Source organism: Ornithorhynchus anatinus, chromosome 2 (assembly GCF_004115215.2).
Source record: "Ornithorhynchus anatinus isolate Pmale09 chromosome 2, mOrnAna1.pri.v4, whole genome shotgun sequence".
NCBI lineage: Eukaryota > Metazoa > Chordata > Mammalia > Monotremata > Ornithorhynchidae > Ornithorhynchus > Ornithorhynchus anatinus.
The window spans coordinates 76,725,262-76,738,704 of NC_041729.1; the positions used below are offsets into that span (position 1 = coordinate 76,725,262).

The 13,443-nt window shown below is 47.5% G+C and overlaps 1 protein-coding gene across 1 annotated transcript in view; it reads right to left on the reverse strand.

Moving 5' to 3' along the window:
* The window catches only part of AKAP12 (A-kinase anchoring protein 12), a 130,047-nt gene extending 118,997 nt beyond the window's left edge, over positions 1–11,050 (reverse strand). The window contains exon 1 of the mRNA XM_029048158.1: positions 10,730–11,050. Coding sequence (XP_028903991.1) covers positions 10,730–10,876 — 147 coding nt within the window. The 5' untranslated portion in view covers positions 10,877–11,050. The remainder of the gene's footprint in view (positions 1–10,729) is intronic.
* Positions 11,051–13,443: the final 2,393 nt, after the last annotated feature.

Sequence of the window (13,443 nt, forward strand, 5' to 3'; positions counted from 1 at the left end):
CAGTAGACTGCTACTTCTGAGAAGGAGATAAGTGTTACATATATTTTCATATGCTAAAGAAGTAAAATTTAGGGAAAACCTAAAGCAATTAATTTTAAGAAACAACCAAACTCCTGTAGAAGACTTAGCCCCTCCAATCCTTTGTGCCCTATAGTTCATTCTGTGAGAATCAGCGAGGCCCAGTGGAAAGAGCATGAGCCTGGGAGTCTGTTACTTGTCTGCTGGGTGACCTTGGGCAAGTTAACTTCTCTGGATATTAGTGTCCTTGAAAAATGAAGATTCAATTCTTGTTCTCCCTCCTACGTGGACTGTGATCCCCGTGTGGGACAAGGACTGTCTCTGACCTAATACTTCAATTATGATTATTCTATTCTCTTAACTTTCCTTCCTAGAATCGTGAGACAGCTGGTGCTGCCACTGCTCCAACTTGGTCTAGGTGAACTCGAAATGCACCAGAGGTGAATTAGCCATGGCCACTACAATCTGGACTCGAGGTCTCTCTGGAAAACCAAAACTCCAAGGTGTCCAACTCAAAGCCAGAAAACCTTGAGGCCATGGGAGAACAAAAACCCCTGCTTTGTCTAACTCACATTTTCTGAGTTTATCAGTCTAGTCTGGATATGATTAGCATGGCTGACATCTTTCCCATTAATCTTTACAGGAATTGTCAAATCCTCACAAATGATTAATTTTTCCCAGTGATTGAAAGTCACTTTAAGACCAATAGCTTATAGTTGATAAATTAATAAAGAACTTTTAAAAGATCAAAAACTTGATAACAGTTCAACTGTTCTTTAATTTCATGAGAGTTAATCAAATAATTAAATTGCTATTATTTGGGATTTAATTATTTTCTTGCTCATTACCATGTCTGAGTTTGAAAAAGCTGGAAATTGATTACTGCTAGTAATAATAATAATGTTGGTATTTGTTAAGCGCTTACTATGTGCCGAGCACTGTTCTAAGCGCTGGGATAGACATAGGGGAATCAGGTTGTCCCACGTGGGGCTCACAGTCTTAATCCCCATTTTACAGATGAGGGAACTGAGGCACAGAGAAGTTAAGTGACTTGCCCACAGTCACACAGCCGACAAGTGGCAGAGCTGGGATTCGAACTCATGAGCCCTGACTCCAAAGCCCGTGCTCTTTCCACTGAGCCACGCTGCTTCTCAATGCTAGTCATTGAGTGGCTGGCTTGTGGTGCTCTGGACTGTAAAGTCATTAATAATGTTGGTATTTGTTAAACACTATGTGCAGAGCACTGTTCTAAGTGCTGGGGTAGACACAAGGGAATCAGTTTGTCCCACGTGGGGCTCACAGTCTTAATCCCCATTTTCCAGATGAGATAACTGAGGCCCAGGGTAGTGAAGTGACTTGCCCACAGTCACACAGCTGACAAGTGGCAGAGCCGGGATTTGAACCCATGACCTCTGACTCCAAAGCCCAGGCTCTTTCCACTGAGCCATGCTGGGCAGGGAACGTATCTACCAACTCTGCTATATTGTACTTTCCCAAGTGCTTAGTACAGTGTTCTGCACACAGTAAGTGCTCAATAAATATGATTGATTGATTGGGCCAACTAAGAGGCCACTTCAAAAAGAGTGGTGTGTGATGCTGGCGTATGGGGGGTTGGCTAAGAAAAAAAAACAACTTTGAAGGAAATTCCTCTAAGCTCCTCTAGACTGTAAGCTTGTTGTGAGCAGGGAATGTGTCGATCAATGCTGTGATATGGACTCTCCCACTCCCAAGTGCTTAGTACGATGCTGTCACATAGTAAGTGCCCCCCAAAATATGATTCACTGATTTCCTGGCTTTTCTATAAAGTTTGCAGAATATTCATTCATTCATTCATTCAATAGTATTTATTGAGCGCTTACTATGTGCAGAGCACTGTACTAAGCGCTTGGGATGAACAAGTCGGCAACAGATAGAGACAGTCCCTGCCGTTTGACGGGCTTACAGTCTAATCGGGGGAGACGGACAGACGAGAACAATGGCACTAAACAGCGTCAAGGGGAAGAACATCTCGTAAAAACAATGGCAACTAAATAGAATCAAGGCGATGTACAATTCATTAACAAAATAAATAGGGTAACGAAAATATATACAGTTGAGCGGACGAGTACAGTGCTGTGGGGATGGGAAGGGAGAGGTGGAGGAGCAGAGGGAAAAGGGGAAAATGAGGCTTTAGCTGCGGAGAGGTAAAGGGGGGATGGCAGAGGGAGTAGAGGGGGACGAGGAGCTCAGTCTGGGAACGCCTCTTGGAGGAGGTGATTTTTAAGTAGGGTTTTGAAGAGGGAAAGAGAATCAGTTTGGCGGAGGTGAGGAGGGAGGGCGTTCCAGGACCGCGGGAGGACGTGACCCAGGGGTCGACGGCGGGATAGGCGAGACCGAGGGACGGCGAGGAGGTGGGCGGCAGAGGAGCGGAGCGTGCGGGGTGGGCGGTAGAAAGAGAGAAGGGAGGAGAGGTAGGAAGGGGCAAGGTGATGGAGAGCCTCGAAGCCTAGAGTGAGGAGTTTTTGTTTGGAGCGGAGGTCGATAGGCAACCACTGGAGTTGTTTAAGAAGGGGAGTGACATGCCCAGATCGTTTCTGCAGGAAGATGAGCCGGGCAGCGGAGTGAAGAATAGACCGGAGCGGGGCGAGAGAGGAGGAAGGGAGGTCAGAGAGAAGGCTGACACAGTAGTCTAGCCGGGATATAACGAGAGCCCGTAATAGTAAGGTAGCCGTTTGGGTGGAGAGGAAAGGGCGGATCTTGGCGATATTGTAGAGGTGAAACCGGCAGGTCTCGGTAACGGATAGGATGTGTGGGGTGAACGAGAGGGACGAGTCAAGGATGACACCGAGATTGCGGGCCTGCGGGACGGGAAGGATGGTCGTGCCATCCACGGTGATGGAGAAGTCTGGGAGAGGACCGGGTTTGGGAGGGAAGATGAGGAGCTCAGTCTTGCTCATGTTGAGTTTTAGGTGGCGGGCCGACATCCAGGTGGAGACGTCCCGGAGGCGGGAGGAGATGCGAGCCTGAAGGGAGGGGGAGAGGACAGGGGCGGAGATGTAGATCTGCGTGTCATCTGCGTAGAGATGGTAGTCAAAGCCGTGAGAGCGGATGAGTTCACCGAGGGAGTGAGTGTAAATGGAGAACAGAAGAGGGCCAAGAACTGACCCTTGAGGAACTCCAACAGTTAAAGGATGGGAGGGGGAGGAGGCTCCAGCGTAGGAGACCGAGAATGATCGGCCAGAGAGGTAAGAGGAGAACCAGGAGAGGACAGAGTCCGTGAAGCCAAGGTGAGATATGGTATGGAGGAGGAGGGGATGGTCGACAGTGTCAAAGGCAGCAGAGAGGTCAAGGAGGATCAGAATGGAGTAGGAGCCATTGGATTTGGCAAGAAGGAGGTCACGGGTGACCTTAGAGAGAGCAGTCTCGGTAGAGTGGAGGGGACGGAAGCCAGATTGGAGGGGGTCTAGGAGAGAATGGGAGTTAAGGAATTCTAGGCATCGATTGTAGACGACTCGTTCTAGGATTTTGGAAAGGAAGGGTAGTAGGGAGATAGGACGAGAATATGGGAAATGAGAATATGGGAAAATGCATTAAAATGCTCTGTCTATATTTGTAAGATAAACTGATGCAACCAAGAGAGCTAAAGTACTATATATGGGTATTCCTTTTTTTCCCCCCTTAAGCCAACTCAAATTGGTTAGAGGTAAAACTTGAGTATCACTGCACAATGAACCAGTACGGTTCAACAACCAGAATAGTCATTTGATGTTCTTAATTTAGTCTTACTCCCATAGCTTGCTAGACTGTTTGGAAGTGAAAATGACAAAAAATTATAGGTACAGTCTACGAAATCAATAGTACTTAGTCAAATGTGTCTGTTTATTGTTGTACTTTAGGCTCCCAAGCACTTAATACAGTGCTCTGCACACAGTAAATGCTCAATAAATAAGATTGAATGAATGAATGAACAAGACAAATGTAAATGTTAATTTGCAATTATTCTGAGCACATGGGGAATCAATTCATTTTATGCAGTAAGCAACATGCAAATCTATCTCAATACCACAAATAGCATTTCATCTATCCTGGGAATCAAAAAGGTATCTCAGTGGTTTTCCTTCACTGCTACTTCAACAGCTGGAAATGATAAGAGGCAAAGTAGGGTCATTTGTATTTGTTTTTCATTTTCTAATCATCAATTTGGGATACCTAATAGATTAGAGAAGCAACGTGGCTCAGTGGAAAGAGCCTGGGCTTCGGAGTCAGAGGTCATGGGTTTGACTCCCAGCTCTGCCACTTGTCAGCTGTGTGACTGTGGGCAAGTCACTTCACTTCTCTGTGCCTCAGTTACCTCATCTGGAAAATGGGGATTAATTGTGAGCCTCACGTGGGACAACCTGATTACCCTGTATCTACCCCAGCGCTTAGAACAGTGCTCTGCACATAGTAAGCGCTTAACAAATACCAACATTATTATTATTATTATTATTATATGAAGTTCAGGCAGGTATTTGCATGAATAAAGGTAAACCTCTAACTGAGCTTATTTTTTTAAAAAAAGATCATTCTTCCGTTTAGAAGATAAAGTGCAGGCAACATGCATACCTTTCTTCCCTAGGCATCAGCAGATCACTCCATAAATATCAGTGTAATTAATTTTAAATTCAATCTATGACATTCTTTTATCAAAGGGAACATTCAGAATTAATTTGCCCCCAGGTTGAAATCATCTCCGTTTGCAGAATCCATCTCATTGTCAATATGTTCAAATCTCAATTATCTGGCTAAAACATGACTGAGGTATAAATGAAATTCACAGATCATCCTCATTTTAGCTAATAGTGTCAACCTTCTCCTTGAAGGTGGATTTTTATTAAAGCTAGATCATGAATGCTTGGCTTGAGCTATCCCAGATCACCTTCATATAGAGGTGCTAATGAGCCAAATGTCTGGTGTAGAAAGTTGACTTCCCTGTGCAAAACTAGAATCCTAAAGGGTAAAGTCCCTTTATGTGACTTACCACTCGATTTTCTATTTGGAATTCCTTTTGAACACTGTCTTCAATGTTTTGTAACAGCAATAAATCTTACTACCTGTTTGTCTTGTATTCATCCCAGGGCTTGCCCCAATGCTTAATAAGAGTAAGCAATTAATAAATACCACAACTAACTAGTTGGCGGGGTATGTGTGATCTTCTCCCCCCACGCCCTACCCCCATCTTGCACCCCTCCCCACAAAGATATGAAAGAAAGATCAATTTAACTCTTCAAATTGATAGCTGGATGCTATGGCTAATTATATTGCTGTTTTCTGCAGCAGATGGTACTGGAGAGGAGGGAGGGGGGAAAAGAGAAAAAGAAAGACCAGTAAATAGGTCACAAGGAAATGGCTAGACCAGTCCTTGAAGAGGATGATCTGAAGGGAAGGGCAGAAGGACAGAAGTTATCAGTTCTATTTTTGAGAAGCACTATATATGTGGATGAAAAGAGGTGGACTTGGAGATGTAGAGTAATAATAATGATGATGGTATTTGTCAAGTGCTTACTATGTGCAAAGCACTGTTCTAAGTGCTGGGGGAGATACAAGGCAATCAGGTTGTCCCACGTGGGGCTCACAATCTTAATCCCCATTTTGGAGATGAGGTAACTGAGCCCAGAGAAGTTAAGTGACCTGCCCAAAGTCACACAGCTAAGTGGCGGAGCTGGGATTAGAACCCATAACCTCTGACTCTCAAGCCCGTGCTCTTTCCACTGAGCCATGCTGCAAAGGAACTGTGACTGGGAAGGAAGAAACTTGGATAGACAAAATTGGAAATAGATTCAAGTGCTTAGTCCAGTGCTCTGCACATAGTAAGCACTCAATAAATACTATTGAATCTGCAAATCCAAAGAATGGGAGAATGGGAAGAGCCCTCTAAATTGAGAGGCATCCAACCCAGAGAGAATCCATGAGTCCTCCATAACAAATATTGGAAGACTGCTGCTTGCACACATAAGAGATTCAATTATGAGAAGCAGTGTGGCTCAGTGGAAAGAGCATGGGCTTTGAAGTCAGGGCTCATGAGTTCGAATCCCAGCTCTGCCACTTGTCAGCTGTGTGACTTTGGGCAAGTCACTTAACTTCTCTGTGCCTCAGTTCCCTCATCTGTAAAATGGGGATTAAGACTGTGAGCCCCACGTGGGACAACCTGATTCCCCTATGTCTACCCCAGCACTTAGAACAGTGCTCGGCACATAGTAAGCGCTTAACAAATACCAACATTATTATTATTATTAATTATAAATAAATTGAATTGCAGGTTCAGATTATTTTCCTCTAGAATTTTAATCGGAATAAAATCATATTTTCAAGGCCACATTTTGCCATGTATACCTTAAATTACTTCTATCATTATGATCACTTGGCTAGTCACAATACTTTAAGCTCCACAACATTAAAGATAATGCATACATTAAAAATGTGATGATTTGACCTCATGAGTATCATCTTTCCAAATGAAAACCAACTACTGTATACTTACTCTCCTATTTTATTAAAAAAAAAAAAGATGCTTCCAGATCACTACAGTTACTGTCTTTGTAGTGATCTTTGTTTACCTTTATTCATGCAAATATCTGCCTGAACTCCAATAACCTATTATTAGGTATCCCAAACTGATAATTAGAAAATTACTAACGAATACAAATGACCCTACTTTGCCTCACCAATTCGACTTCTTATTATTGCCAAATGCTACTAGTGTTTCGTTGCTAGAATTTCTTCAAACTATTAGGGAAGCTTTCAACAAGCCGTCAAACTTTAAGAGGACAGCCACCTTGGAAAATTCTAGCTTCAAGTAAAAACTTGTGAAGTTCAGAGAATATTCAACGAGTACTTAGGTTAGCACGCCGACTCAACTGACATTATGGATTTTGCCCCCAAAGTCCTTCACGTTCCAGATCTGATCCCTGCGTCTTTGCGTTTTAAAAAATTCTGAAGCTTTTGAAAAGGATAAAACTAGCTTCTTCCCCCCTATGAAAATGAATGGTTGAATGGGAAAATCTTAATTAGTGATCAGAATATTCTAAAAAGTATCCTCCTCCCCCTCAAGGACCTCCAGGCTAAGGACAATCTGTTTATCTCCCACTAGTGTGCATCCAACTAGAAAAAAGATAACTGGTTCTTTGCACATCTATCCACACGCACTGACAATATTTAGTTAAAAGCCTCAGCTCCCCCGGTGGTATTTCATCCCATTTTTTCCTGTAGTAATTCAGGGACATAGCCAACTTGAGGCGTCTCCACCAAAGTTCTCTCCCAGAAAGTCCAGACGAACCCTCATCCCTTGAGAGTTTCCAGGCGGCTCTTCATTTATCCGACGGGCCCCAGGGACAGTGAGATCCTGGACAAGGAATGGGCCCGGTCCATTCGGGAAAACCTTTCCCTCTGGAAGCGTCCCGAAGGCACAGATTCTTCCTGAGAGAGAGAGAAAACTGCTGGCACCGCAGGCATCCTCTGCATCAGGAGGATCGGGTACCAACGTCTGGGAGATCTTCTCTTTCAGCGCATCCAGTCCTGGACATTCCCGGGAGAAAGGGGAGGGGGCATAGGGAGCAAGCCCCCTTCCTCTCCCCATCGCACCCCTTTCCTAGCCTGCCTGTCAAGCCCCCCACTAAAGTAAGGGATTTCCTGGCTTTCTATAATAACGATAATAATGTCATGATTATTACATGGCTCTCTTTAATACCAATAATAACAACAATCGTATTTACTGAGCGCTCACTGTGTGCACAGCACTGGGAGAGTACAATATAACAACAAACACATCCCCTGCCCACAACGAGCTCACTTTTCTTTCCACATCTCCCGGGGAGGAAGGGGGAGAAAAAAAGGGATGGGGTGGGGGGAGGAGCAAGATTTCGGGCTGAAAAAAAGAAAAACCAAGGAAGGCCGCTGGAGGATGTGGCTGTGGTCGTCCCGGGTTCAAGGAGAGGGACGCTGGGCTCGGTCACTGCAGAGCTGAACGTTGCGCAGAGGCCCACCCTCAAGGGACCTGGACCAGGATGGAGAGGGAAAAGCCCCTCGCCCCGACAGGCCACAGAAGGGTGGGGGGCTTGGATGACGGAGATTTGTCATCTGAACCTTTTCCTAGATGCCCCCCCCCCACCCCAAGTTTTCCCAGGAGGGCACCCCCGTCCACGCAGAGACGCTAAATGGAAAGAGCACCGGCTTGGGAGTCAGAGGACGTGGGTTCTAATCCCACTGGTCTGCTGTGCGACCTTGGGCAAACCGCTTCGCTTCTTTGTGCCTCAGTTAGCTCATCTGTAAAATGGGGATGACCGTTAGCCCCACGTGGGACCACCTGATTGCCTTGTATCTTCCCCTAAGGGTTCAACAAATAGCGTTATTATTATTATTATTACCTCAGCGCTTAGAACAGTGCTGGGCACATAGAAGCAGGGTGGCATAGTGGGGAACAGCGTGGCGTGGTGGCTAGATCCCGGGCCTGGGAGTCAGGTCGTGGGCTCTAATCCCGTTCCCGCCACTCGTCTGCTGTGTGACCTTGGGCAAGTCGTTTCCCTTCCTCTACGGCTCAGTTCCCTCATCTGTAAAATGGGATTGAGACTGGGAGCCCCACGTGGGACAGAGATTGTGTCCACCCCGATTTGCTTGTATCCACCCCAGCGCTTAGTACAGTGTCTGTCACATAATAACCGCTTATCAAATACCATCATCGTTATTATTATTAGCCCAGCGCTTAGAACAGTGCTTGGCACATGCGAGCGCTTAACAAACACCATCATCATTATTATTATTCTTATTAGCCCAGCGCTGAGAACAGTGCTTGGCACCAAGTAAGCGCTTAACAAACACCATCATCATCATTGTTATTATTAGCCCAGCGTTTCATCATTATTAGTCTTATTAGCCCAGCGCTGAGCACAGTGCTTGGCACCTAGTAAGCGCTTAAGCAAAGCCCTCATCAACATCATCATTATTATATCATTATTAGCCCAGCGCTGAGCACAGTGCTTGGCACCTAGTAAGCGCTTAAGCAATACCCTCATCAACATCATCATCATTATTATATCATTATTAGCCCAGCGCTGAGCAGTGTTTGGCGTCTAGCAAGCGCTTAAGCAATACACTCACCATCATCATTATATTATTATTAGCCCAAGCGCTTAAGCAATACCCTCATCATCATTATCGTTATATTATTAGCCCACCCCTTCATCATTACTAGTTTTATTAGCCCAGCGCTGAGCACAGTGCTTGGCACCTAGTAGGCGCTTAAGCAATACCCTCATCAACATCATCATCATTATTATATCATTATTAGCCCAGCGCTGAGCAGTGTTTGGCGTCTAGCAAGCGCTTAAGCAATACACTCACCATCATCATTATATTATTATTAGCCCAAGCGCTTAAGCAATACCCTCATCATCATTATCGTTATATTATTAGCCCACCCCTTCATCATTACTAGTTTTATTAGCCCAGCGCTGAGCACAGTGCTTGGCACCTAGTAGGTGCTTAAGCAATACCCTCATCATCATCACCATCATCATTCTATTATTATTAACCCCCCGCTTCATCATTATCATTATATTATTATTAGCCCGCCCCTTCATCATTACTAGTCTTACTAGCCCAACGCTGAGCTCAGTGCTTGGCACCTAGCAAGCGCTTAAGCAGTACCCTCATCATCCTCGTATTATCAGCCCACCGCTTCATCTTATGAGCACAGTGTTTGGCACCTAGTAGGCGCTTAAGCAATACCTCATCATCATCATTATAATATTATCAGCCCACCGCTTCATCATTATTAGCCTTATTAGCCCAGCGCTGAGCCCAGTGCTCGGCATCTAGCAAGCGCTTAATACCCTCATCATCATCATCATCATCTAGTAAGCGTTTAAGCAATACCCTCATCATCATCGCCATCATCATTTTATTATAATTAGTTCACCCCTTCATCATTACCATTATATTAGTATTATTAGCCCACCCCTTCATCATTACTAGTCTTACTAGCCCAGCGCTGAGCCCAGTGCTTGGCACCTAGCAAGCGCTTAAGCAATGCCCTCATCATCCTCATATTATCAGCCTACCGCTTCATCTTATGAGCCCAGCGCTGAGCACAGTGCTTGGCACCTAGTAGGCGCTTAAGCAGTACCTCATCGTCATCCTTATAATATTATCAGCCCACCGCTTCATCATTATTAGCCTTATTAGCCCAGCGTTGAGCCCAGCGCTTGGCACCTAGCAAGCGCTTAAGCAGTACCCTCATCATCACCATCATCATTAGAATATTATCAGCCCACCGCTTCATCATTATTAGTCTCATTAGCCCAGCGCTGAGCCCAGTGCTTGGCGCCTAGCAAGCGCTTAAGCAGTATCCTCATCATCCTCGTATCATTATCAGCCCGCCGCTTCATCTTACGAGCCCAGCGCTTGGCACCTAGTAGGCGCTTAAGCAGTACCTCCTCCTCCTCCTCCTCATTCTAATATTATCAGCCCACCGCTTCATCATCATTAGTCTGATTAGCTTCATCATTATCGAGCAGTACTCTCATCCTCCTCACATTATTATCATCAGCCCACCGCTTCATCTTCTGAGCCCAGCGCGGAGCACAGGGCACCCAGCAGGCGTTTAAGAAAGACCCTTAATGACACTGGTTTATTATTATTATTATTCTTCTTAATGAGGGGACGAGCGGGGGGCAGGGCGTGGGCCGCGGGGTGGTACCTGGGCGTCGGCGGCGGGTCCGGAGGGGACCCCGGGGTCCGGGGTGGGCTCGGCCTCGGGCGTGGAGGTGTGGGTGTGGGCCAGGGTGGTCTGCCCGGGGTCCTGGTCCTCCGCAGCGCTCGGCTCCGCGGAGCTCCCGGCCCCCATGGTCCCGGTGGACCGACGGACACCCCAATCCTTGGACCAAAGGACCGGCTGGACCCCGATCTCCCCGAGGCCCGCGCTCCCTCCTTCCTCGGGGTCAGTCCTGACGGCGAATGGAGGAGCCCAGCGCTCAGCAAAGTCCTTTTGAGAAAGAGGGAGGACCAAAGAGGAAAGGAAAAAAAAAAATCACCTCTCTCCCTCCTCCCCCACCCGCTTTTTCCCCTCTCTCTTCATCACATGAGCACAGCCCCGGACACGCCTTGCTGCAGCAGCAGCAGCAGCAGCAGCAGCAGCCCACCGTCAGGGAAATCAAATCAAATCAAGAGGCCCTAATCAGGATTCGCGGACGTTCCCCGCGGGCTGCCCCAATTCCAGAGAGTCCCACGCTTCTCCAGTGCGTATGTGTGTGCCCCTTTAGATTCCACAATCAGCGAGCGAGAAAAGAGAGGCCTCCCCAGCCCTCCGGATCATTAAATTAATCGGGCGGTATGGCATCAAGGAGGGCCGGAGGAAAGGGCTTCTGCGTCGCTTCTGACCTTCAGCTCTCCCATCGGGGAGGAGGAGGAGGCGTCCCCCTCCTTTCCCACCCACACCCACAAATCGGTTTGGATTCTGACTAAGCATCTGGGGGTCTTTTCGGTGGCAGGGAAGAAAGGCGAGCATTGGCTCCCCGGGAAGCATCAGTCCATTTGAGGGCATCGCTTGGCAGAGGCGGGCGGCTAAAAGAGAGAGGGTTAGTGGCGTCAGACCACGATGAGGATAGCCACCTCCTATCACATGCTGTCCTCCCAAGGGATGTAACAGCGCTCCTGGCCCTTCTCCTTAGGGGCAGATGCCAAGGGACTGCCAGCTGCTGCAGGCCGGGCCATCCATCCCCAAGGCAGGTCACTCGGGGGCTTAGGGAGCCTGCCTTTCCCTGGGTTTGAAAACCCGGGGGGGACGTGGGGCCGTTGCTCCACGAGACGAGGGAGGAGAGGGCAGGAAAGGGCACACTCAAGTAAATAGCACCCCACCCGGTTGCCCCTCTCCCCCTCCCACCCCACTGACCCACACAAGGGCAACTCCGGGAATCCCAGTTTCTGGGAGGGGCAGGGCACACCTTGGGGCCTGGGGCTATTTGGAACCCCTCCGGGAAGGGTGGGAGAGACAGCTCTGGAGGCAAGCATATTTAAGGATGGAAGTTCCATTCTTTAAAATCCCTCACCCCACCCTTCCATTCACTCTGATGGGACACCTCGACCCCAGGGATGTCCCAAGGCTGCAGATACTCAAATCATGAGGGATGGAGAATAACGACCTGTACTTCCCGCCCCCACCCCCGCCCCCACCCCCTTCCAGAGAATGCAGAAAAACAATGGTCTAAACCCATTTCTACTTGGATTTGCTCCTTTGAATTCCCGAATATTGTATTTTATTCCCTAAATCCTAGAGGAATGGGCACAAAGGTGGTGTTCATTCAATAGTATTTATTGAGCGCTTACTATGTGCAGAGCACTGGACTAAGCGCTTGGAATGGACAATTCGGCAACAGATAGAGACAATCCCTGCCCACTGACGGGCTTACAGTCTAATCCGGGGAGACAGGCACACAAGAACAATGGCAATAAATAGAGTCAAGGGGAAGAACATCTCATTAAAACAATGGCAAATAAATAGAATCAGGGTGATGTACCTCTCATTAAACAAAATAAATAGGGTGATGAAGATATATACAGTTGAACGGACGAGTACAGTGCTGACGGAGTGGGACGGGAGGGGGGAGGAGCAGAGGGAAAGGGGGGAGAAGAAGGTTTAGCTGCGGAGAGGTGAAGGGGGAGTAGAGGGAGCAGAGGGAAAAAAGGGGGAGCTCAGTCGGGGAAGGCCTCTTGGAGGAGGTGAACTTTAAGTAGGGATTTGAAGAGGGGAAGAGAGATTGGCGGAGGTGAGGAGGGAGGGCGTTCCAGGACCACGGGAGGACGTGGCCCAAGGGTCGACGGTGGGATAGGCGAGAATGGGGGACAGTGAGGAGGTGGGCGGCAGAGGAGCGGAGTGTGCGGGGTGGGCAGGGGAAAGAGAGAAGGGAGGAGAGGTAGGAAAGGGCAAGGTGATGGAGAGCCTTGAAGCATAGAGTGAGAAGTTTTTGTTTTGTGCGGAGGTTGATAGGCAACCACTGGAGGTTTTTAAGAAGGGGATTGACATGCCCAGAGCATTTCTGCAGGAAGATGAGCCGGGCAGCGGAGTGAAGAATAGACTGGAGTGGGGAGAGACAGGAGGAAGGGAGATCAGAGAGCAAGCTGGCACAGTAGTCTAGCCGGGATATTACGAGAGCCATTGTGACCACCAGTTTTACAGTGACCCCTGCATTTACGGCCAAATCCCTGGGTTGCCAGCTTCCCCTGCCCCATGATTACCCATGGATAGTCACCAATCTCCCATCTGTACTCTGGTTTGCCAACTAGTGATTTAGATCAATGTTCTCTGATCGAGGTTCAGATGAAGCAAATGCATAATCCTCTACAAACCAGGTTTTTAATTTTTTTGTGGTATTTGTTAAGCGCTTACTATGTGTCAAGCACCGTTCTAAGCGCTGG